We start from the raw sequence: 26,197 nt of genomic DNA on the forward strand, positions 1-26,197 counted from the left end.
TATTTATGAACCCCTAGTTGTTTGACAATTCTACATTTAGAACAAAAGAAGGAATTCATAGGATTACATTGTCTACCTATGGGTTACTCCAACCCTCTGTAGATATATGGATACAACCGAGATCCTTCCGTTATAGTCTTTTCCAAATTGATAGCTGAGGAAGGGATAGGGTGGGTATATAACCTGTACCTGTCTTGGGAAAGTGGAAGTTCAGGTATCTAAGCTAACGTCTGTCCCCTTAAGATTACCATGATTACTAGTCTAGCTTCTGGGTGGTTCTCGTTTTCAATTGTTGAGCCTATCCCTTTTCTCTGTCTTTCTTCCGATTAGGTGTAAGGGTGGAGTACATAAACCTGGGTTGCTTTTGTGTTATTTGCTTTTGAATTTCCTGGTTTCCCTATGTTTGATCAAGCTCTGACTATCCCCTGTGCTTTTGGCTTTTGACTTCCTGGACCTGGACCTCGACTTGTCTCTGGATTACCCCCTGCTTACGGATTTGAACTTTCTGCTCCCGGCTGGTTCTGACTTCTGCTATTCCTGACATCCCCTAGCTTTGTAAGTTGGATTTTCTGTTTACCCTCTGGCTGTCTTGTTATCTGTACTGGTATTGCCAGCATTGCACCTCTTATCCAACATCGAACTCTGTTAAAACAACCTGGGTTCTATGCAGCAAAAACCAACCTGCCTTGCGGTGGGCTCTGGTGAAAAACATAGAGTAGCCCTAGATTCTATTGATCAGAGTTGTGACGGATTTTGGGTTTTGGATTTATTTGCATGCTCAATCCTGAGAGTCTCCAGCAGCCTTTGGGGTATCGCTCACCTAGCAAACTCCATAACTTCCATCCTGGGAATTGTTCAACCAATAATTTCATAACAGAGAGACTCCCAAGATATTCTTAAAGTGTCTAAGGCCCCTGGAATGTGTTTTTTTAGTAGGTCTGAGTATAACAAAGTGATGAGACCTCTAGTGGAGCCTTCTCTGGACAGCATGCCATATAATATTAGTTTCAGGTAGTATGGAGCATTCTAATAGGGACTTAGATTTCATACATCTACAGGATCCACTACAATCCAATGACAATTCCATTAAGATAGGGGAGTGATCAGAAATAGAACGCATTCTCTATAGGCCTACTAATGTCTGATGAAGTGTACCGAGCCTCGTGGGTCTGCGGTATGTTCCAGCAGGTGGTGTTAGGAATATATTTAAAGTGGGACGATATACAGTAGTGTTAAATGAAATTGTGAGTTTAAAAAAGCAATGAAAGCGCAAAATCATTATAACTTTTATTTGCCTAAATGCAAATGCAGTAGAAATACTACACATTCAATTCTCAATCAAAACAATAACAAAATTTATCAGTTTGTGTTAATCCTTTACAGAATTTAAAGAAAAAGAAATATTAGAATGTTCAGAATAATAGCAGTGCCGGCATTTTTCTTTAAAAGCTCAAAATGGGGGAGGGGTGGCCTGGACGCTGGCGGAAGCAGATGGGTAGTGGGAGAGCTCCGCCAGCGCCAAAATTAATCCATTTCCATACTCCCAGGCATCGTGGATTCTCTGCTGGGTATACTAACTGGGGAGATCCCCGAGGGTGCAACTATCCTCTGAGGGCTGTATTCCGCCATTTGGTGGATATATCGGTCGGAGCCTACTGTTAGAGCCGGATCCCCGGCCTAAATTCGAAACCGGAAGTGCACGGACCGCACTTCCGGTCCGACGAACGGAAGCCTGATGAGGCCTAACAGCGTTACCCGGAGAGCGATTTGCTTAGGGACACTGTCCCTGAAGTTTTCCCTGGTGCCACCCAGATCTAGGGCTCCCCCTGACCTGCCACAGGCACTTCCCTGCAGGAGCTAGCAGGTACGGCTGCCATCTTGGATATCAGTGGCACTCCATTTGTTCCCCTGGGAGGAAAGAAGGAGAGGACACCTTGCTGGAGAAAAGCTCCAGTGGCAGTGGATGCCATTTGATTCCTGGGTGTGTTGAGGGACTTTAGCAGCTTGCTGCTGCTGACATCGTGGGTACGCTGTGACCTCCCTGCTGTCCTTCTATCCACTACACAGATGTAATCTGGACATATTGAGACGCATGCAGGATCCCCCTTTCCCTATGTCTATACTTATTTAATATACCTCTGGCTGTACACTGATCTGGAGTGATTCTCCGTTCTTGAATCCTCCTGCTGCTCGGAATACCCCCATGATGGTCCCCTCCAAACAGTCTAAAATCAGTAATAAGATGGATAAATCCACCGGTCCTACATCCGGGCCCCGTGGTTCACGCCCTTCTGAGGCCTCCGCCTCTCCTTCCACTCCGGCTGACTCCCATCCTGAACCATCCTTGCTGGATGTGCTGAAGGCCATTACGGAATCTCGTACTGTGCTGAGAAAATCGAGGCCCTTCAGACGGATTTTGGTCTTCTCAGAGCGGATGTACACACGCTACGCGAAAGAGATACCGAGTCTGATGGGCTCATTTTTGACCTGGAGGATGTGGTGACTCCCCTGAGAATGAGAGTCGACACTTTGGAATCAGAACAGTCCACATGGAGAGACAAGGTTGATGACATGGAAAACCGTTTGCGACGGTGTAACATCCGTTTCATTGGTCTGCCTGAAGGTGTAGAAAAACCTGACCCTGCTGAATTCTTGGAAATTTGGCTCAATGCATTATTTGGGGGTTCTGCCTTTTCCCCTATGTTCTGCGTGAAATGTGCACATCGGATCCTGACTAGAGCTCCTCCACCTGGGGCACCGCCACGCACCTTCATTGCCAAGTTTTTGAATTTCAAAGACCGGGACAAATTGCTGGAACTTGCGAGGAAACAGGGGCCTCTGAAACACACCAGCCAGGATGTGAGAGTCTTTCCTGACTATTCGTTGGGGGTACGGAAACAGAGGCAACAATTTATAGAGGCCAAGAAATGTTTGAGGGAGAAACAAAATTGGATATTCTATGGTGTACCCCGCCAAACTCAGATTGGTGCACAATGGATCTGCAGTATTCATCGACAAGCCAGAAGAAACGTTGCCTCGTTGGAATGGCATGGATTTATTGCTCCTGTGCTATCATATCTACTTATGCTGTGTGGGACTATCTCAGTGGGAAATTGCTCTACACCATGGAACTACTTTGCTCTTCTATGAAAACTTTGATTTTCCTCACTGATGCCTTCAGTTGTGATGATTGTTGGCAGATGTACCAGGAATTGTATATTTTCCGTAATACTCCTGTCTTCCATGACGCAGCTCTATTGAGTCTACTGTCTATATTTGAGAATCCTAGTTGTATTCTAAGGGAAGGGTGTTGCTCCCTTAACGCTCCATGACCTACTATTAGGTCATGCTAACTAGAGCGTTCGCGCTCAGTGACCTAATAGTAGGTCATGGAGTAAACATGGCGCCGTTCGCGCAAGGCGCGTTCATGAGCTGTGACAGCTGCTGTTTCAGACAGCAGACTATCATAGCTCAATGTGCAGGGAACGATCGCGGAGGTCCCCCGCCGAATAACCCTTTAGAAGCTGCGTTCATTAGTGACCGCGGCTTCTTAAGCCACAATCGACGGCCCGATCCACGATAGCGGGCCGCGATGGCTACTATGGCAACCAGAATCCTAATAATGGACTCTGGCTATTCCATTGACGGAAGCCTAGTGGGACCCACTATGCTTGCTGTCAGTGAGTAGCTGACAGCTCTAATACACTGCACTACGCATGTAGTGCAGTGTATTAGAATAGCGATCAGGGCCTCCTTCCCTCAAGTCCCCTAGTGGGGCAAAGTAAAAAAGTGTAAATAAAGTTCTGTAAAAATAAGAAAATAAAAGTTTTAAAAGTGATAAAAGTAAAAATCCCCCTTTTTCCCTCATCAGTCCTTTTATTATTAATAAAAATATATAAACAAACAAATAAACTATAGATAATTGGTATCGCCGCGTCCGTAACGGCCTGAACTACAAAATTATGTCGTTATTTATCCCGCGCGGAGAACGCCGTAAAAGAAAATAATAATAAACCGTACCAGAATCACAATTGTTTGGTCACTTCATCTCTCAAAAAATTGAATAAAAAGAGATCAAAAAGTTGCATGTACCTAAATATGGTACTGATGGAAACTACAGCTCGTTACGCAAAAAATAAGTCCTCGCACGGGTTTATTGATGGAAAAATAAAAAAGTTATGGCTTTTAGAATATGGCAACACAAAAAGTCAATGATTTTTTACAAAAAGTATTTTATCGTGCAAACACCATACAGAACTATAAACACCTGGTATCGCCGTAATCGTATCGCCACACAGAATAAAGTGAATATGTCATTTATAGCGCACGGTGAATGCGGTAAAAAAGAAAGAAATTAAAATCAATAGTAGAATTGCTGTGTTTTAGTCACCACGCCACTTAAAAATAGAATAAAAACTAATCAAAAAGTTGCATGCACCCCATGAAAACTACAATGAATTCCTCAAGGGGTCTAGTTTCCAAAATAGGGTCACTTTTGGGGGGTTTCCACTGTTTTGGCACCACAAGAACTCTTCAAACCAGACATGGTGCCTAATAAATTAAATTAATTAAATTTCACCTCTGCTTTGCTCTAAATTCATGTGAAACACCTAAATGGTTAATAAACTTTCTAAATGCTGTTGTGAATACTTTGAGGGGTCTAGTTTCTAAAATGGGGTGTTTGATATGGGTTTCTAATATATAGGCACCTCAAAGCAACTTCAGAACTGAACTGGAACCTAAAAAAAATAAATAAATGAGGCAATTCATCGCTTCTTACATTATACTGATAATGAGCGGTGCCCACCCCGAGAAGACCCCAGTTTTGACTGTTTGTATAAACGGAGACCCTTATTAGACCATATCAGTGTCTGGTTTTCCCAAGCATACACCCCCGAGAATTGTATTTCTATTGCTGAGTCCTTGGTACATTTTAAAGGGAGGCTTCAATTTCGCCAGTACCTGCCGGGTAAGAGGGCAAGGTATGGCGTGAAGATGTATAAGCTGTGTGAGAGTGCATCAGGGTATACCTACAAATTTAGGATATATGAAGGGAAGGACACCAGTATTCAGCCCCCAGAATGCTCCTCTTTACTGGGAGTTAATGCAAAAATTGTGAGGGATTTGGTGCACCCACTGCTGGACCAGGGTTACCACCTCTACCTGGATAATTTTTATACCAGCTTTCCACTCGAGGTGCCTCGCTTCCAGAAGTCCTGCGGCATGTGGCACTGCTAGAAAAAATCTGAGAGTCCTCGATAAGACTCTGTTTGGGCAAACACTCAGAAGGGGTAAGAGCAGGGCACATTCTAGCAGCAACATATTGTGTGTCAAGTACAAGGACAAGAGAGATGCCACACCAGTACCCATGTACCAGTACGAGGTACCAGTTCAGGGACCCCCAAACCAGACTGCATCCTGGACTACAATAGGTACATGGGAGGGGTGGACTTGTCAGATCAAGTCCTGAAGCCCTACAGCGCCATGCGGTGTGGTATAAGAAGCTGGCCGGTCGCATCATACCGATGGCATTGTACAATGCGTACGTGCTACGTCAATGTACAGACAAGACGGCAACTTTCCTGGAATTTCAAGAGGTGGTTATCAAGAACCTAATCTTTAGGGACCAGGAAGGGGGGGCACCCAGTACTTCTGGAAGCGAGGCCACATACATCGTACCAGGGCAACACTTTCCAGGAGAAGTTCCCCAAATTGGCAAGAAGGGATAAAGTCAATAGAGGTGCAAAGTCTTCTATAAGAGGGGGATAAGGGAGGACATAATATATCAATGTGACACGTGTCCCGAAATTTTTTAAAATTTATCATACATCTCTTGTTTTTCAATCTACCCCAGTTTTACTTACCCTGCTGCACTCCGTACAGCTTATCCCCCCTCATCTTTACCTTCTGAGCCCCGCTGCGTGCCCAGGCAGCTGATAACAGCCACATTGAGGGTATTGCCATATCCAGGAGAACCCACATTAGAGTTTATGGGGTGTATGTCTCCGGTGAAAATGCTCACTACACCTCTAGATAAATGCCTTAAGGGGTGTAATTTTTAAAACGGGGTTACTTCTTGGGGGTTTCAACTGTACTGGTACCTCAGGGGCTTCTGCATACATGACTTTGACTTCGCACCAGAAAATCCCCAGTAGGCCAAATGGAGGCCCTTTCCTTCTGAACCCTCCCATGGCCCCAAACGGCAGTTTATCACCACAAATTGGGTATTGCTGTACTCAGGACAAATTGGGCAACAAAATGGGGTATTTTATTCCTTGTCAAAATAAGAAATTTTTAGCCAAAACGACATCTTATTGGAGAAATTTTTTTTAATTCCCAGCCCAATTCAATCAAATTCTGTGAAAAAACTGTGGGGTCTAAATGGTCACAACAACGATAAATGAATTCCGTGAAGGGTGTAGTTTCCAAAATGGGGTCACTTCTGGTGGGTTTCCATTGCTTTGATACCTCTGGGGCTCTGCAAATGCGACATGGCACCCGAAAACCAATCCAGCAAAATCTGTACTCCAAAGAATACAAAGCGCTCCTTCCCTTCTGAGGCCTCCCATGGGCCCAAATGGCGGTTTATCACCACAAATGGGGTATTGCCGCACTCAAGAGAAATTGAGCAACAAAACTGGTTATTTTGTTCCCTGTGAAAATAAGAAATTTTGATCAATAATGACATCATATTGGAAAAATGTAATTTTTTTAATTTCACAGCCCAATTCAAATACGTGCTGTGAAAAAACTTTGGGGTCAAAATGGTAACAACAACCATAAATGAATTCCTTGAGGGGTGTAGTTTCCAAAATGAGGTCATTTCTGGGGGATTCCTACTGTTTTGGCACCTCAACACCTCTCCAAACCTAGCATGGTGCCTAAAATATATTCTAATAAAAAAGAGGCCCCAAAATGCACTAGGTGCTTCTTTGCTTCTGAGGCCTGTGTTTTGGTCCACGAGCACACTAGAGACACATGTGGGACATTTCTAAAAACTGAAGAATCTGGACAATACATATTTAGTAGTGTTTCTATGGTAAAACCTTCTGTGTTACAGATTTTTTTTTAATAAAATTGAAATTCAGCAAGAAAAATGAAATTTGCAAATTTCACCTCCACTTTGCTTTAATTCCTGTGAAATGCCTAAAGGGTTAAAAAAAACTTTCTAAATGCTGTTTTGAATACTTTGAGGGGTCTAGTTTTTAAAATGGGGTTTCTAATTCATAGGCCCCTCAAAGCCACTTCAGAACTGAACAGGTACCTTAAAAATAAGGCTTTTGAAATTTTCTTAAAAATATGAGAAATTGCTGTTTATGTTCTAAGCCTTGTAACGCTCAAGAAAAATAAGAGAATGTTCAAAAAACAATGCAAATCTAAAGTAGACATATGGGAAATGTGAACTAGTAACTATTTTGAGTGGTATAACCATCTGTTTTACGAGCAGATGCGTTTAAATTCAGAAAAATTCTATTTTTTCTAAATTTTCTCTCAATTTTGCAATTTTTCACAAATAAACACTGAATATATCGACCAAATTTTACCACTAACATAAAGCCCAATGTGTCACGAGAAAACAATCTCAGAATCGCTTGGATAGGTTTAAGCATTCCCAAGTTATTACCACAAAAAATGAAATATGTCAGATTTGAAAAATGGGCTCTGAGCCTTAAGGCCAAAACAAAGCTGTGTCCTTAAGGGGTTAAGCTAACCATTTAAGCATACCTTGTGGTTTTGTTTCTGTTTTTTGCTACATGCTATATTTGGGTAGGAAACCTGTCTCAAGTTTGGCGGCATGGGTAGGGTGGGGTTGATTTGTTTCTGCCTTTCATACTCATCTACTTATGTATATGTACATTTTTGTTGACCATATGGACTCGTAAACTGATCTCTAGGAGTGCTGTAGCTGGAAATTCCCGACGGGAACATAACCTCTATTTTCCACCCCTGTGTATTGTTTTGCCCTAAATTCCATTAATGGAGACGTTAAAACATCTTAAAATTATCTCCAGAAATGTGCGGGCTCTCAATGACAAATTTAAATGGTCCTTAGTCTTTAATTTTCTCTCCACATACAATCTGCAGATTTTGCAAGAAACCCATTTACTTGGTCCTAAATTCCGAGCTTTTGCACAACCATGGATCAGATATGGTTATTATGCTTCTTATTTTAATTACTCCTGCAGGGTCTCTTTGCTGGTCCACAAATCTGTGCAAAGTAATGTTACGTCTATTAAAACTGATCCTACAGAGACGTTCATTGTGTTGTCATGTCAGCTACATTTTACGTCCTTTATTATAGTGAATGTCTATAATCCCGCTCCGGCCACCGTCTAACTACTTTCTGATATAATGCTGCTGTAGCGGAGTTTGGTCCTGCTCCCCTTCTGTTTCTCAGGGATTTTAATCTTTTGATGTCCTCTGAATTAGATAAACTTGGGGGAGTCCTAGGCTGTGATACCCCCTTAGCTAACTGGGGAGCAACATATCATTTAAAGGAAATTTGGCGGGCTTGCTAACCTCAGTCTATAGCTTATTCGTGCCACTCACCCGCCTATAGGTCCTTCTCCAGAATAGATTTGGCTATCGGCAATGACACTTCTTTAGTATTTGTCATAGATGCGCAATACCTCCTTTGGGGTATTTTGAACCACTCTCTCCTCATGGTCACTCTGGGATTACCTGAAGTTGCAAGGCGTAAAATCTGGAGATTGAGTCCCCGATGGCTCTCCTGTGCTGAGGTCGGAGCCTCTTTGGAGAGAGAAACTGCAGATTTTTGGACTATTAATTCAGGTTCAACTGATAGCAATCTAGTATGGGACGCATTTAAGGCATATACCAGAGGGTTAATTTATATGGGCGATAGCCTCACTGTGAAGGATTTGCCTGACACAGCTTCTGTGTCGACGCCCATGGTTAATCAGCCTGCATCTGTTCCTAGGTCTGCTAGAGTGACTCGATCTGCTACCACTCAGGCTGGTAGGCTGAGGAGTGGGAGAGCCTATCGCAGCCTGGCCAGACGGTTCTAGCTCCCGCCCTTTGTCCACTTATACCTTAATTTGCTGCTTGTCCTTTGCCTGTGATTCTTCAGTTTCCTGGCTCTGCTGTTCCTGCTGTTACTATTGGCCTCTGCTTCATATTGACCCTGGCTTGACTGACTATTGTTCTGCTCTGCATTTGTTACCTCGTACACTCCTGGTTTGACTCGGCTTGTCCTCTACTCTGTTGCTCATTGTGTTGGCGTGGGCAATTGCCCCCCATTCCTTTGCTTTTGTGTTCCCTTGTCTTGTTTGTCTGTCGTGCACAAATTGAGCGTAGGGACCATCGCCCAGTTGTACGCTGTCGCCTAGGACGGGCTGTGCAAGTAGGCAGGGACTGAGTGGCGGGTAGATTAGGGCTCACCTGTCTGTCTCCCTATCCTGACATTACACTCACATAGGAGGAGCCTGGCTGAACAACATACGATCTTAGAGGCTGAGCTGGTTGTGGCAGAAGAGGAATATCTCAGGACTAGGGACTCCTCAGCCTTTACTGCCTTCTCAGCGAAGCAACGTGAATATACCCTTTTATTGACTCAGCTCACCAGAAAGAAAGTGTTGTACTCCCAAAAGAAAGTTGGTCTTTTATTGGCTTACAAGGCTAGAGAGGACACTAACCCGAACCCCATCTTGAAAGTCACCTCTGGAACTGGGATGCCTGTTAGTGACCCTCTGACCATTAATTACACCGTTGCTAAGTTTTACTCTGATTTATACTCCTCTAAGGTCTCAAATACACCATTTGAACTGGAGATATACTTAGAAACTATTGTATTCCCCACTCTGGATAGGGAGGATGTTGATTTACTAGAAGCTGACCTGACTATAGAGGAAATTACTGAGGCTATTCGATCTTTTCCAAACAGGAAAACCCTGGGTCTAGATGGTTTACCCATAGAGTGGCAGAAAATTTCATGTTGAACTGATTGCACCCCATTTGCTCAATCTTTTTTAATCCTTCAACGGGAATAATACCCTCCCCCTTCTATGAGAGTGGCTCTTATAGTGTTGATCCCCAAACCCCGTAAAGATCCTACAGACTGTGTGGCTCATACTGACCTATTTCACTGTGATATTAAAATATTCACCAAAATATTGGCAATACGTCTGCAAAAAATAATTTTTCAATTTATTCATCCAGACCAATCTGGTATCATGTCAGGGAAGGCCTCAGATGTTACATTCGAAGGCTCTTCACTAATATATAATCTACTGTGGGATCAAGTGGCTCCAGACTAGTGGCCTCTTTGGATCTGGAGAAGGCATTTGACTCGGTTGAGTGGTCTTATCTGTGGTCTGTGCTAGGTAAATTTGGATTTGGACCCAGGTTTATCCGATGGGTGCAGTTATTATACTCCCAACCTATAGCGAGCGTTAAAACCAACTGTCACATCTCCCCCTCATTCACACTTGCACGTAGGACTAGACAGGGTTTCCCACTGTCTGCTACCCTTTTTGCATTGGCCATTGAGCCATTAGCATTAGCTATAAGAGCCTCTCCTGCTATAAAGGGTTTTGTAATGGGTGAAAGGGAGGAACATGTCTCTGTATATGCAGATGATATGCTACTATTCCTGAATGATCCAGGTCCATCTCTACAGACAATGTTGTCTCTGTTTGATTTATTTACATCTTTCTCTGGCCTCTGTGTGAATTGGTCAAAATCCTGGGTAATGGCGATAGACATTGCAGCTAGAGCGACTGCACTCCCTTCTCCATTGCAATGGGCAGATAAAATTACTTATCTGAGTGTGGTGATTAGCCCAGATATTGGTACTTTATACCTGATAATTTTATTCCTTTGGTACGTCTTCAAACAGACTTTGATAGATGGAAACACCTCCCCCTTACGGTTATAGGCAGGATTAATTTGTTTAAGATGAAGTCCTTACCGAGGTTCCTATATCTCTTTCACAATTCTCCTGTCTGGCTTCCATTATCCCTGCAACCCTGGGTATATTGACCCTGGAGGATGTGGTCGTGAATAATAAAGTAGCTACTTTTGCACAACTTCGGTCCAAACATCAGATCCAGACTCATCTTAGGTTCCACTATTTCCATCATAGACACGCTCTTTGGCACAATTTGCAGGTTATAATGTTAGACTTTGTATATCCACGGTGGAAGATCGGGTGATGCAGGAGATGTTGGCTAAACCATTATCTACGTTTCATAGGCAATTGTTGACTGTATCTTCTAACAAAAACTTGATAGAGCCTTGAATCGTTGGTGTCAGACTCTTTCCTCTGTATTTACAGACGATCATACGGATATGCTAGCCGCTCTAACAGGTCTCTTGATATCTACAAGGGACCGGCTTATACAATTGAAATTCCTCCACCGGATTTACTACACCCCTTCCAAATTATTTAGAATGGGACGTATACCTACTCTTATCTGTCCAAGGTGCCATGGAGATGAGGACCCCTTCCTACACATGTTCTGGGAGTGTCAGATTTTTAATTATTTCTGGGCAGTGGTAATGGAATTTCTTGAGCTTAAAATAGGACTCCCTCGTATACTTGATCCCAGAATGTGCCTTTTATTATTGCTAGAAGAAACCGTACCTACTGTTGCTGTCAGATCTCTTATGACACTCCTGTTGTTCTATACTAAACAGACTATACTACTGAATTGGAAAGATCCAAAGGTTCCTACATTGTCAGCATGGATTGCGTTGGTTAATCCTACCTTGCCACTCTTTAAGCTCACTTATGCAGCACGTGGGTGCCCTGATAAACTTCTGAAAGTGTGGAGCTTTTGGATAGCCAACCCTTATACTAGCTCATAAATTGTTATTGCTCAGGTTGCTTGAGTCTGGAAATGGCTGACGTCTCTCTGTGGTCCCCTATTCCTCAGTTTGCTGCTGGTTCTCACCTAATCTGACTTAGCCTTTCCTTATTAGAAGAAAATGTGGTTTCTTTAGTTTTTGTTTTCTATTATATATACTTACTGATATGTGGCGTAATATCCGTGTGTTTTTGTTTAAAATTTACATTGAACACTTGGTACTGATGTGCTATTTACTGTGCATAGGATTGTTTTATACTTCTACATTTTGTACCGCTGTTTGATATGAGGTCTTAATAAAGCTACCTTTAGAAAGAAAGCAAAAGAAACCCTCAAAAAAGTAATGTATAAACTGATTTTTTTTTTCCGATTTCACTTTACTGAACTAATATTTACTGGCATAACCATTGTTTCTGAGAACTGCTTGACATCTGTGTTGCATGGCATCGACCAACTTCTGGCACCTGTTAACAGGTATTCCAGTCCAGGAAGATTGGATGACATTCTACAGTTCTTTTGCATTTTTGGGTTTTGCCTTATACACCGCATTCTTTATGTCACTCCACAAGTTCTCTATGGGATTGAGGTCAGGGGATTGGGCTGGCCACTCCATTACCTTTATCCTGTTTGTCTGTATTCAAGATGTTGTTCGCTTACTGGTGTATTTTGGGTCATTGTGTTGAAACACCCATTTCAAGGGCACTTCTTTTTCGTGATAAGGCAACATGATTTCAAGTGTTTTGATATATTCAAACTCATCCATGTTCCCCTTGCATGCGATAAATAGGCCCAACACCATGGTATGGGACACATCCCCATATCATGATTTTTGCAGCACCATGCTTTACTATCTTGAATTCAGTGCTCGGGGTCGTCTGACATACTGTCTAGATCCCAAAAAAAACTATTTTGCTTTCATCAGTCCACAAAATGATGGGCAGTTAATGTGTTCCTTGGTAAATTTTAACCTATTCAGGACATGTCTTTTTTTTTTTTTTCAACGGGACTTTCTGGGAAGTTCTTGATGGTAACTTGGCTTCACTTAATCATCTTCTGATTGTAGCAATACTCACTGGTAACTTCAGATCTTCTTTGATCTTTCTGGAGGTGATTATTGGCTGAGCCGTTGGCATTTTGGCTATTCTTCGATGCATTCGAACAGTAGTTTTCCGCTTCCCTCCGCGTCTTTCAGGTTTTGGTTGCCACTTCAAGTCATTTGAGATCATTTTAGCTGTGCAACCTATAATTTGCTGCACTTCCCGATATGTTTTTTCCTCTGCAATACACTTTTTAATCAAAATGTCTGGAACGACCCATTTCTCCAGTATTTCAGAAGGAAATGCACTATAACCAACATGTGCAACATTTGCCACCCTCCTACCTTGAATAAGGGCCAAAATTGACACCTGTTATTCCACAGAATAAAGGATTTCACCAATTTAACTCCTCACTGCTATTATTTTGAACAAGCCCCTTTCAATTAATGATTCAATTACTCAGAATGAGCGGCATGCATGTCCTAATTGTTGGCTGTTTTTTTTTCTACTACTCTACTACACTTACAAAACAATTATTTGCTATGTAGATGTCACGATCCAGGGGTATGTGGACCCACTAGACCGCTCCGCCGCAGCGGAGTGGCAGCTGACCAAGTCACAGTCTATGCAAAGTCTATACAAAGTTCGTAGCGCAAGGGTACCTGAGATAGTCCAGACAGTAGCAGAGGCTTTGATACGGATGGGACTTGACATGGCAGGTAGCACCAGACATGGCAGAGTATACCTGCAGTAGCAGGTGACACCAGACGTGGTGAATAACAGCAGGCGTGGCAGGGGACACCAGACAGGGTGTATAACAGCAGGTGTGGCAACAACACTATCATGGTTCTCACCTGGTTCATTTGTGGATCCTCTGTGTTGTGCGGGAGATGGTGCTAGTAACCCAGGGCAACACTTGGCACAGCAGGTTTAGAGGCAGCCGGATGTATAGGCCAGAAGTCAGGACAGGCAGCAGACGTCGTTACGAGTATCGATAGAAATAGGTCAAGGCAGGCGGCAGGCAAGGATAGTCAAGTTCAGGCAGAAGTCAAAAACGGGAAATCCAGACAAAGGTAGAAGGCAAGAAAACAGGGAACCAGGGTACAGGGAAACTCATGGGGAACTTGGTTGAACAAGCAAGGATTCAGAGGGAGGAGGATCCTTAAATAGGAAGTCTTGGAATTTTGACACGTGCTGGCCCTTTAAGAAGGAAAAATTCAGTGTGCGCGCCCTCTAGTGGCTGCAGCCGCACATCGTGGATGACGGCTGTGGAGGGAGGTGAGAGATGCAGTTACCTGACGACGCCCAGAGCCTGCAGAGCGTCCGGATCCGTTAAGTGGAGCTCAGGATGAGCATGAGGAAATGGAGGGTGCAGGAACCAGAGCAGAGACCGTGAAAGAGGCGGGGAACAGCGCAGCAGCCGTTACAAACACAACACTACTCCAACACTAGAAAGGCTCAGGAACAAATATAGCATGGGATACAAGATACAGGTAGCAGGGTACGGGAACACTGGGAGCAGGATACAACTAAGGGAATATTTATAATACGAACATGGGTAGACAACGACAACACTCAGGCAAGGAGTGAAACGGACGGGTCCTTTTTATAGTCCAGGGTGATCTGGAAAATAATTAATTACATATGCACGCGTTGGCCCATTAAGGCCTAGCGGACATTACAGGACAGAGCAGCCGGATACACTGACGTCTCCGGGGAAGGAGGAAGGTCTGCGGTCGCCAGCAGGTAAGGGGAGGCAGCGATTCGCGACCGCAGCCATTACAGTAGAAATATCACTTCTACCAAAAACACTGATTTATCAGGGAAATGATGTTGGATTGCTATACTTTTTTAATACTACTGTAGGTGATGAATAGACATACGATTTAGCCAGTAAATACTGTGGTATTACCAGAAAAACTTGTGTGGGTATTTGCCACCACATGTGGGTGTGATTTAAAGTGCCACCCGATTCTAATTCTAGGTCTTTAAGGTAGTGATCAATAAACGTATGACATTTATTTTAATGAAAAAAATCTGTGAATTTTTATTTTATTCAATTGCAAAGTTAATTTGTTCGTTTTTTTTTGTTCAATTACATACTTTTCCTCTGTTTATACTGTTTTAATTAAAGTCAAATATAAAAATGTACATATATGTTAAAAACAAAACGTTTACAGTGTCCTTACTGTCAGGGGGGATTCACACGAGCGTGTATTCGGTCCGTGCGGGCCGCGTGGTTTTCACGCGCCACGCACAGACCAATACAAGTCTATGGGGCAGTACAGACAGTCCGTGTGTTTTGCGCAGCGTTTGTCAGCTGCGCAAAAAGCGCGACAGGTTCAATATCTCCGCGTATTTCGCGCATCACGCACCCATTGAAGTCAATGGGTGCGTGAAAACCACTTCCGTGCGAACGACTGAAACAGCGCACCAGCTGTCAAAAGGATGAATGTAACCAGAAAAGCACCACGTGCTTTTCTGTTTCCAAACATCCAAATGGAGTGTCTTTGAGATGAGCGAACCCGGACAATCGAACGGAACTTCACCGGGTTCGGCCGAACTCGTTTTGGCCGAACCCGGCAAAAAGATTTCCGGTACGCGACGTCCGGAGATAGTCACTGTCCAGGGTGCTGAAAGAGTTAAACTGTTTCAGCACCATGGACAGTGACTACCGATCCCAATAAACATGAACCTGTAAAAAAAAAGTTCTGACTTACCGATAACTCCCGGCTTCTTCCTCCAGTCTGACCTCCCGAGATGACAATTCAGTCCAAGTGTTTGTTTCATGTTCCCTCTAAATTGTAAAGTGCTGCGTAATATGTTGGCGCTATATAAATAAAGATTATTATTATTATTATTATTATTATCACAGGCCAAGCACAGGCTGCAGCGGTCACGTGGACTGCCGCGTCATCCAGGGAGGTGGGGCCCGATGTCAAGAGAGGCGCGTCACCAAGGACGCGTCACCAAGGACGCGTCACCAAGGCAACGGCCGGGAAGTTCTCGGTAAGTACGAACTTTTTGGTTTTTTTTAACAGGTTGCTGCATATTGTGTTCGGCATTCACTGTCGAGGGTGCTGAAAGAGTTACTACCGATCAGTTAGCTCTTTCAGCACCTTGGACAGTTACGGGCGTCGACTAGCCTCATACACGGATGACACACGCAGCTGTCAAATGGTTTTTGCGCGCGCAAAACGCTGCGTTGTTTGCGCGCGCAAAAACGCAACGTCCATCTGTATCTGCCCTCAGTCTGGTTTCTCCTGCAGTGTGGGTGAATTTATGAATACAGTAATTAGAAGCAAGGTTCATAGTGACAATTCAGCTTCTCTGCCTTGTAACTAAACAAGACTCTTCTTTTCTTCCTTATAGCCACAATACTTTTCCTTTATGGCTCCCTGCCACACTTGACCTCAGGTAAATATAATTAACTGTTGTTTTTTTTTGTTTGTTTTTTTGCAGATCCGTGCTAATTTTACCCGAAAAATTAACAAACACTCTTATTAGCTGTTTAATTTGATATCAATTTGCATTTAGTGTTTTATTATAAAATCTTTTATTTATGTGTGTGTTTGTTTTTTACTTTTTTCTTTTTTCTAACTTTTACTTCACTATGGGGGCTGCCATTTTGTTTTTCATCCCTGTATGTGTCGATTAACGACACATACAGAGATGGAATACGGCAGCTACAGTGCATAGGAGTCAATGAACGGGAGCCGTCCCATTGACTTTGCACTATGGCTCTGTCCTGCGCAGACGCAGGTCAGAGTCACACAGAGCAGAGCAGCTGTTTGCAGGGAGAGAGCAGGCGCCATCTTGAAGACCAGCTGCACTGCAGGTAAGATGTGTGTCTCTGCATGTCCCTCTCTCTACCTCACAGACCCCCGCTCTCGTGACCCCCGACAGGCCCCCCCACCCGATGCCCCCCGAAACGGCCCCCCCTCCCCAGACCCCCCCCCCCCAAACGGCCACCCCTCCCTCCCTCCCTTGTGTGAAGGACACACGATGAAATTGTACTGGGAAAGCCCTGAACGATAAATCTCTCTAGTTGTGCTGAGACTGTTTGGGAATGTGACTAATGAACCTCTCAGTCTCAGCACAACTAGAGAGATTTATCGTTCAGGGGTCTGGGAAAGCTGGGTGACCACCATTACCCCTCCTACTGGAGTGTGAAGAGGTTCATTAGTCACATCCCTAAACACTCCAGTATGAGGGGTAATGGTGGTCACCCAGCTTTCCCAGACGCAGATATAACCAGGAAAGGGCTGGATGGACGGGCTGAGGGTGCACAGGGTTTTTGGTGACCCCCTCTGTCATGTGATCGGACCTAGGTTACCGGTTCATCAGACAAGGTTCATGTGACTATAACTCTGTCCATAACAAGAGACAGTGCACTCAGGACAAGCCCTGCTCTCATGCCGTAGTTGTGGTTCTGTCTGCGGTGATGGCGGTGGGTGGCTCTGACACCCGCCTCCCCCGTCGGGTCATCTCAGGACAGAAGGTAGAAGCAAATCAGCAGCACAGGACGGCTTTAATTCTCTCGAACGGGTACACGTCTCCCAGGTCACAGTCCAAGAGTGACCCCTCAGTCAAGATAGGAAGAAATTGAGACAGCACTCCAAAATATTCATCCTTTTATTCCACGTGTGTGCAACGTTTCAGTTCAGTGCGAGCCTTTCTCAAGCATAACAGTGTGACACTCAAAGCACATATATATGCAGTACAAAATCACAAAAGCCAATTACATATATATTATAAAATCGTGAGAACATGATACATCAAATATGTATAACATTTATAACAGTAGAATCCCCTATGAATATGGCAATACATACATGGGGAAATGAATGTGAATTATTAAATACATTTAGTATAAACAGTGTGTTTATTATAATAAGGCCAATCAATCAGATGGGCTACATGTGTGTGATAACATGTGAACAATGTCCAAAGACAGGTGAATGTTATAAAATTTAAGTTAAAAACATCTTACCCTCGCTAGATCGGCTGATGGCATTTTACACTCTCTACTACGTAGATCTAAATGTTAAGTAATCCTATCACCTGTTGGTGTGAGTCATCGCACATCGTGTCATATCGCGCATGCGCATAGCCCACTCATAGCGAAAATCGCCATTTTAGAAGAGGGCCACTCACCCTTACAAATTCCATACGAATGGCGTCAGATCCTCTCAATTTCGGATATGAGTCACAGTGTATTTCATCAGTTCGCGCTTGCGCGGAACTCACTGACAATACTCGGCGCCATTTTGGAAAAGGGCAGAACCACCTCATACGTTATAAGTCCATGTTGTCCTCTAGTAAAACTACAAAAATATAATCAGCCATATAGACAGCAATATATAGTATATAGAACAGTATTTTGAAGAAGGACAGATATTATGTCCCTATGATAATATTCAATGAGTGATGGATCTCAATATCCCATAATGAGTATAGAGATAAGGATTTTACTATATAGAATAAAATCGTAGTGCACAAACGCAGAACAACCGCATCACAAAAAGAGAGTATTAAATTAGAGGTAAAGCATGGACAAATATACCATGTGGAAAAAATATATTTTGGAATAGGGTACATATAATAAAGCATAGGAGCAGTGTATATATATATAGCTTCAACCGATCCTTGAGGCAAAACTTTGAGAAAAAATGTCTGAAAAAAAGAAGAAAAAAGAGAAATATATTAAATATTTTTCAAAATATGAATGGTATATCTAAACCAATATGGTATAAATAATGTATATAAAGAAAATATATATATATAAAGGGTATATTCATAATACAAAAATGGTCAAACTATTATTGATTTCCTGACCATAGAGGAAGAGGGGCAGTGTAGGGAAGATGGTAAACCCACGATGTATCATGTTCTCACGATTTTATAATATATATGTAATTGGCTTTTGTGATTTTGTACTGCATATACTGAATTGGATGAATGTAGAGATGGTCCAAGCTAAATTAAATAAAATAAATGTGCACAAGGCTCCGGGACCAGATGGGTTACACCCTAGAATTCTTAAAGAGCTTAGTTCAGTTATTTCTGTCCCCCTTTTCATAATATTCAGAGAATCTCTAGTGACTGGTATAGTGCCAAGGGACTGGCGCAGGGCAAATGTGGTGCCTATTTTCAAAAAGGGCTCTAGGTCTTCCCCGGGTAATTATAGACCAGTAAGCTTAACATCCATCGTGGGGAAAATGTTTGAGGGGCTATTGAGGGACTATATACAGGATTATGTGACAATAAATAGCATTATAAGTGACAGCCAGCACGGTTTTACTAAGGACAGAAGTTGTCAAACTAACCTAATCTGTTTTTATGAAGAGGTGAGCAGAAGTCTAGACAGAGGGGCCGCTGTGGATTTAGTGTTTTTGGACTTTGCAAAGGCATTTGACACTGTCCCCCATAGACGCCTAATGAGTAAATTAAGGACTATAGGTTTAGAAAATATAGTTTGTAATTGGATTGAGAATTGGCTCAAGGACCGTATCCAGAGAGTTGTGGTCAATGATTCCTTCTCTGAATGGTCACCGGTTATAAGTGGTGTACCCCAGGGTTCAGTGCTGGGACCACTATTATTCAACTTATTTATTAATGATATAGAGGAAGGGATTAATAGCACTATTTCTATTTTTGCAGATGACACCAAGCTATGTAATATAGTTCAGACTATGGAAGATGTTCATGAATTACAGGCAGATTTAAACAAACTAAGTGTTTGGGCGTCCACTTGGCAAATGAAGTTTAATGTAGATAAATGTAAAGTTATGCATCTTGGTACCAACAACCTGCATGCATCATATGTCCTAGGGGGCGCTACACTGGCGGATTCACTTGTTGAGAAGGATCTGGGTGTACTTGTAAATCATAAACTCAATAACAGCATGCAGTGTCAATCAGCTGCTTCAAAGGCCAGCAGGATATTGTCGTGTATTAAAAGAGGCATGGACTCGCGGGACAGGGATGTAATAATGCCACTTTACAAAGCATTAGTGAGGCCTCATCTAGAATATGCAGTTCAGTTCTGGGCTCCAGTTCATAGAAAGGATGCCCTGGAGTTGGAAAAAATACAAAGAAGAGCAACGAAGCTAATAAGGGGCATGGAGAATTTAAGTTATGAGGAAAGATTGAAAGAATTAAACCTATTTAGCCTTGAAAAAAGACGACTAAGGGGGGACATGATTAACTTATATAAATATATTAATGGCACATACAAAAAATATGGTGAAATCCTGTTCCTTGTAAAACCCCCTCAAAAAACAAGGGGGCACTCCCTCCGTCTGGAGAAAAAAAGGTTCAAGCTGCGGAGGCGACAAGGCTTCTTTACAGTGAGAACTGTGAATTTATGGAATAGCCTACCGCAGGAGCTGGTCACAGCAGGGACAGTAGATGGCTTTAAAAAAGGGTTAGATAATTTCCTAGAACAAAAAAATATTAGCTCCTATGTGTAGACATTTTTCCTTCCCTTTTCCCTTCCCTTGGTTGAACTTGATGGACATGTGTCTTTTTTCAGCCGTACTAACTATGTAACTATGTAACTATGTAACTATATATATGTGCTTTGAGTGTCACACTGTTATGTTTGAGGAAGGCTCGCACTGAGCTGAAACGTTGCACACACGTGGAATAAAAGGATCTTTATTTTTGAATATTTTGGAGTGCTGTCTCAATTTCTTCCTATCAGGACAGAAGGGGTGTCCGGATTGGAGACACAGCGCCGCACCTGTCCTCAGGTTTTGTCTGGTATTGCAGTTCACCTCCATTGAAGTGAATAGGACAGAGCTGTAATACCACACACGACCTGAGGACAGGTGCGGCGCCATGTTTTCCTGGACGACCCCTTTAAGACTTTTCCCGTGTGTGTGTGGCAGAGCGGAGTGTGCACGGGCGCCGCTGATGCTTCATAGCCGCTTATCAGCTGTTTTGAAGAATCAGCGGCGAGAACACACACACACACACACACACATCCCCCAAACACGCAAAATCAAGTGTAATCAAGCGTTTTTTATGTGGTTTTTTTGCACGTAAAATGTGCAAAAAAAAAAACATGTCAAATACACGGCGTGTGAACCGGTCAACTGAAAAGTCATTCACTTCACTTTCATCATTCTAAGGCTGGGTTCACACGACCTATTTTCAGGCGCAAACTAGGTGTTTTACGCCTCGATTTACGCCTGAAAAGACGGCTCCAATACGTCGGCAAACATCTGCCCATTCATTTGAATGGGTTTGCCGACGTACTGTGCCGACGATCTGTAATTTTACGCGTCGCTGCCAAAAGACGGCACGTAAAATAACAGCCTCGGCAAAGAAGTGCAGGACACTTCTTGGGACGTAATTTGAGCCGTTTTTCATTGAATTCAATGAAGAACAGCTCCAAATTACGGCCGTAATTGACGCCTCGCAAAACGCGAGTACGAGCAATTACGTCTGAAATGACGGAGCTGTTTTCTCCTGAAAACAGTTCCGTCATTTCAGACGTAAATGCAGTTAGTGTGTGCACATACCCTAGGGGTATGTTCACACACAATGTTTTCAGCTGAAAAATCGGAAGCAGAACGCCTACAAGCATCTGCCCATTGGTTTCAATGGGAAATACGGCGTTCTGTTCCGACAGGGCGTTTTTTACGTGGTAGTTTTCCAAAAACGGCACGTAAAAAGACGCCCGACCAAAATGAAGTGCACATCACTTCTTGGGACGTTTTTGGAGCCGTTTTTCATTCACTTTATAGAAAAACAGTTCTAAAAACGGCCGTTAAAAAACGCGAGTTTGATTAAAAAATGGCTGAAAATCAGGATCGGTTTTCCCTTTGTTTAGTAAGCATGTGAACATACCCTTAGCCTTTTGGTGTGTCCTAGAACTTCTTCCAGCTGCCATTTGTACAATCACTCCCAATATGGCTGCCAGACACTGCTTAGCAATTTGAAGACACCTTTACCTGGCTTGTGAGAGGGGGGGTGAGGTTCCCTCCCACATTTACAGCAGCTGTGAGTCAGGTTGCTTTGCCTTATTCACCTTGCTGTAATTCTGGGAAGTGCTCCCCCTGGTGGCCAACATTGGAAAACATGTCAAATTATTATTTAATTTATAATACTTTCCCTCATACGGAAAAAAATAAAAAATACAGCAAAAAAACTTTAAAAATATAATAGAAATAAGTAACGACACTTAAAAAAAAAGGTTTAATTTGCGACACATTCCCTTTAAAATCTTTTTTTTGTTGCTCTTATAGCATTTCTTACATTCTAAACGAGAATATGGTTTCTTCTCTATGCGAGTTCTCTGAGGAGTCCCAAAATTTGATTTCTTTGTAAAACATTTTCCACATATAGAACATCAGAACAACTTATCCCGTGTGAATTCCCTAATGAGCCCTAACTTTGCCTTTATTAGTAAAATATTTCCCACGTTCTGAACATGAATAAGGTTACTCTCCTGTGTGAATTATCTCATGTCTGACAAGACGTGATTTATGTGTAAAACCTTTACCACATTCTGAACATGAATATGGTTTCTCTCCTGTGTGACTTCTCACATGTTTAACCCATTAGTGACCGCCCCATAGTGTTTTTACGGCGGCCACTAACAGGCTTTATTTCGATGCAATAGCCTTTTTACGGCGCTGCATCTGAATAAATAAACAGCAGGGAGCCGTTAAATCTCCCTGCTCTCAACTACCAGAGGTAGCTGAGGGCATCCCTGCTCGACCGGATGAGATCGATATTAGTATCAATCTCACCCGTTTAACCCTTCTGGTTTTGGAGAGAGGAAGAGAGCTCCCTCTCATCTCACTGACACCCGATGATAAGATCGCCGAGTGTATGTGTCTCCGATGGCAGCCGGGGGCCTAATAAAGGCCCCCAGGTCTGCCCTAGTGTATGCCTCTGGCATGACCTAGCAGATGCCTGTCTGTTTTACACGGACAGGCATAATACACTGCAATACAGAAGTATTGCAGTGTATTATAAATGCGATAATATAATCCCATAGTGAAGTCCCCTAGTAGGACTACACCGCATTCCAAATTATTATGCAAATGTTACTTTTCACTGATTTTCCTAAATAGTCGATGCAAATGACAGTCAGTATAATCTTCAAGCCATGAACCGTTGGAGTATAATGCAAATTTCATTGAACGAAGGAACAGGGGGAGTAGGAAAAGTAGTGTGTTTCATAGATGTAAAAAATACTTTATTGTTAAATTGTTATAAAAAACAATGTTGGATGTAATTTACGTTGCGCCAAAGTCCCCTAGATTTGCACAATATGACAAATTATGTCTAAATTGAATTGCTCCGATTCTATAGAAGTATATTGATTTATATAGACGACTGACCTCTCAGTGTTGGTGAGGAAACAGTCAATTGCAAGCGAAAATAAAGGTTCCTCCAACGGGCTGCAAATAAAGCCCAGCGATGTGGAAACCACTACATCAATATTGCTGCAATGGGTTCCATCTACATGCATGTAACTGCATGGATTGCATGCACAAGTATCCTGTGTGAGCAGGCACGACATAGCAGAGTCAAAACTGCTACGTGCCAGCAACTACACAGGAGGAGGAAAGGAACAAGTCACAACAAGTGACAGCACTGTTAAATAGCCTAGATAGTGACCTGTGAATAATGTGTCAGCAAATACTCTGCCCTGTCAGGCAGTCAATGACTTGCACAAAACCCACTTTGTACTAATAAGTCCTGGCTATGATATAAGCTGATAAGCAAGCCACGGCCAGCTAATTGTGTCTAACCGCAAGCTGCAGCACGAACCTTCGTGGGATAAAATCACAGTTCGTGTGTTATCATGTATGTGTAGACTCGGCACAGCAGAGTCGAAACTGCTATGCCGTGACAGCTCTGCAAGGAGGAGTGACAGACTGGCCGTGCTCCCGGGCGTGCGGCCACACAGGCAGTGTGCCTGGACAGGGGTGAGTACTCTGCCTGTCAGGCAGTTGGTATACTAAAGCACAGTTTCTTTATTATTTATTGTGTAAGTTGAGCTGCCAGGTCATTCACACACACACACACACACACACACACACACACACACACACACACACACACACACACACGTGGTAAGGGCTGGGGGAAGGAGAGCAGCTGTCAGCTGTCTGTCTACGGACCTTTCCCAGACACAGCTCAGCTCTGTTCCCCTGTGCAGAGCAAACTTAGTCAGCTGCCCAGCATGCAACCTCAGCAGGCCATTGTCCCTAACTAAAGCAGATATTCTGCAGAGTAAATGGTGAATAGAACTGCTAGTAGGCAGTACGGAGCAATGTTAAGCATCCAACATTGACAGTGGTATTAAAAGAACACCCGACGCGCGTTTCGCCAGTACTTCCAGCTTCTTCCTGGGGTGGTGACTGCCGGAAAAAGAGGCCAGATATGCTAAAAAATTCCTGATTGACAGGAATGGTGACCAATCCAAACAGTTTAGGAGTGGAGACAAAGGGTAGCAGTGCAACATGATACTTCCATTTAGTTCCAGGATTGTATCCATGTTAGAATAGCATTGCCCAAGCTCAAACCTATCTAGTTGCACCGAAAAGTTAAGTTAGAAGTTAGATCCAGACACTATAATATACAATTAGAGTACACACAGTGTTATACTGCAGGATCGATCGTTTGAATGTGAATGTAATACCGATGTGACCGATGTAGTGGTTTCCCCATCGCTGGGCTTTATTTGCAGCCCGTTGGAGGAACCTTTATTTTCGCTTGCAAATTTGACTGTTTCCTCACCAACACTGAGAGGTCAGTCGTCTATATAAATTAATATACTTCTATAGAATCGGAGCAATTCAATTTAGACATAATTTGTCATATTGTGCCAATCTAGGGGACTTTGGCGCAACGTAAATTACATCCAACATTGTTTTTAATAACAATTTAACAATAAAGTATTTTTTATTTTTTACATCTATGAAACACACTACTTTTCCTACTCCCCCTGTTCCTTCAATCATATATTGACAATCGGTGGTGTACACCTAGTGTGAATTACTCCGACATTATATATAAATTGTACGGGGGTAATACCCATCCAAATAGATAACGTTACTTTTTTCCTGCTTGGACAACTCTGGGTTTTTACCCTCATCTATCAGTGCACAAGCCTTTCAGATGGCTCAATCTATGATAACAGAAAAGTTACAGTCAAGAAATTTACGGCAGAAACAAGAACTTTCTAATGTGTTCACAGCCACAAAAGAGGTAGAATCATCCGGACAAAATGGGGGTGAAGATGTGGGGGACCTCCTTAGACGTTTTAAAGATCTACAGATAAGACAGATACAATCAACTTGGACGAAGTCAACCCTGGAACAATACTTAGAACAAGGTCTTATCTCTAGGGGTCTTCGTGTACCCCTTTTTCCATCCTATGAATTGTCCAAACCAGGCCTTAAAGATAGATGGGAAATGATATTGACAGATTGTTCCAGGGCACTTATGGCTGTCCTTATTGATGATGAATCACATATCTTAGATAATGTGGAAAGAGAATTGGAAGTCCTAACCCCTAAACTGACAGCCCAAGAGACATCGTATGGCTTTGAGGAGGCCTTCTCAAAAACGTTGGAACACATAGATACAGTGGAATCTAAGGTTAGAAGTAGGAAAAAGAAGAAATACATGAGAGACAAACTAGACTATACAAAGGGCGAAGTAGACAATTGGGGCAAGATGAAATCCAACCGCTTAGACACTAAAAACATGCACCCACAGGCCAAAACCAAGAGAACCCATGATTTCTCAGATACTGACACTGATCTAACTGAGGCCTCTGGGTCAGATACAGAAATCAGAAATTTTGACCAGGACAAAGGTCAGGCAAATTCCCCGAGGGGACACTCAGCCTCATGGACTGATGGGGCTTCAGAGGGTCCCAGAGAGGGAAAGGGAAGAGAAAAGATCAACAGAGAAGATGACCTCACAAATGATCATTTCTCTGGGAGATTCCATGAGAGTGATCAACTTATCGCAACATTCCCTTACTGACACACAAACACAAGTCCTGCAGAAGGGTCTTAATTTTTGTCTCACGAAGCGTCTTAATAAATTAACAGTGATCAAAGACTTGCACCTTTTTGGTAGGAAATTGATATATAAAAAGATATTTTCAGTAAGAGATACTTACCTTAGTAACCCTGCAGAAGAACTGACAACATATTTTCCAGATTCACTGGACTTTACAGGACAGGAGGCAGCAACCCTGAGAGATCTTGAAGCACTGTTATCGGACAACATGACCGATGGAGATGTACACATGTCAGAACCTCAGAGCAGAAAACATCTTAAAGCAAAATC

General features: G+C 42.8%; 2 protein-coding genes across 2 annotated transcripts in view; both read left to right on the top strand.

The window, feature by feature from the left end:
- LOC142655905 (uncharacterized) overlaps positions 1-26,197 on the top strand; it is a 523,874-nt gene that overhangs the window by 312,922 nt on the left and 184,755 nt on the right. The window lies entirely within an intron of this gene.
- The window catches only part of LOC142665060 (uncharacterized), a 40,105-nt gene continuing 24,619 nt past the window's right edge, over positions 10,712-26,197 (top strand). The window contains exons 1-3 of the mRNA XM_075844605.1: positions 10,712-10,842; positions 15,741-15,874; positions 16,238-16,282. Of these exons, the coding sequence (XP_075700720.1) occupies positions 10,712-10,842; positions 15,741-15,874; positions 16,238-16,282 (310 nt within the window). The remainder of the gene's footprint in view (positions 10,843-15,740; positions 15,875-16,237; positions 16,283-26,197) is intronic.

Source organism: Rhinoderma darwinii, chromosome 1 (assembly GCF_050947455.1).
Source record: "Rhinoderma darwinii isolate aRhiDar2 chromosome 1, aRhiDar2.hap1, whole genome shotgun sequence".
Lineage (NCBI taxonomy): Eukaryota > Metazoa > Chordata > Amphibia > Anura > Rhinodermatidae > Rhinoderma > Rhinoderma darwinii.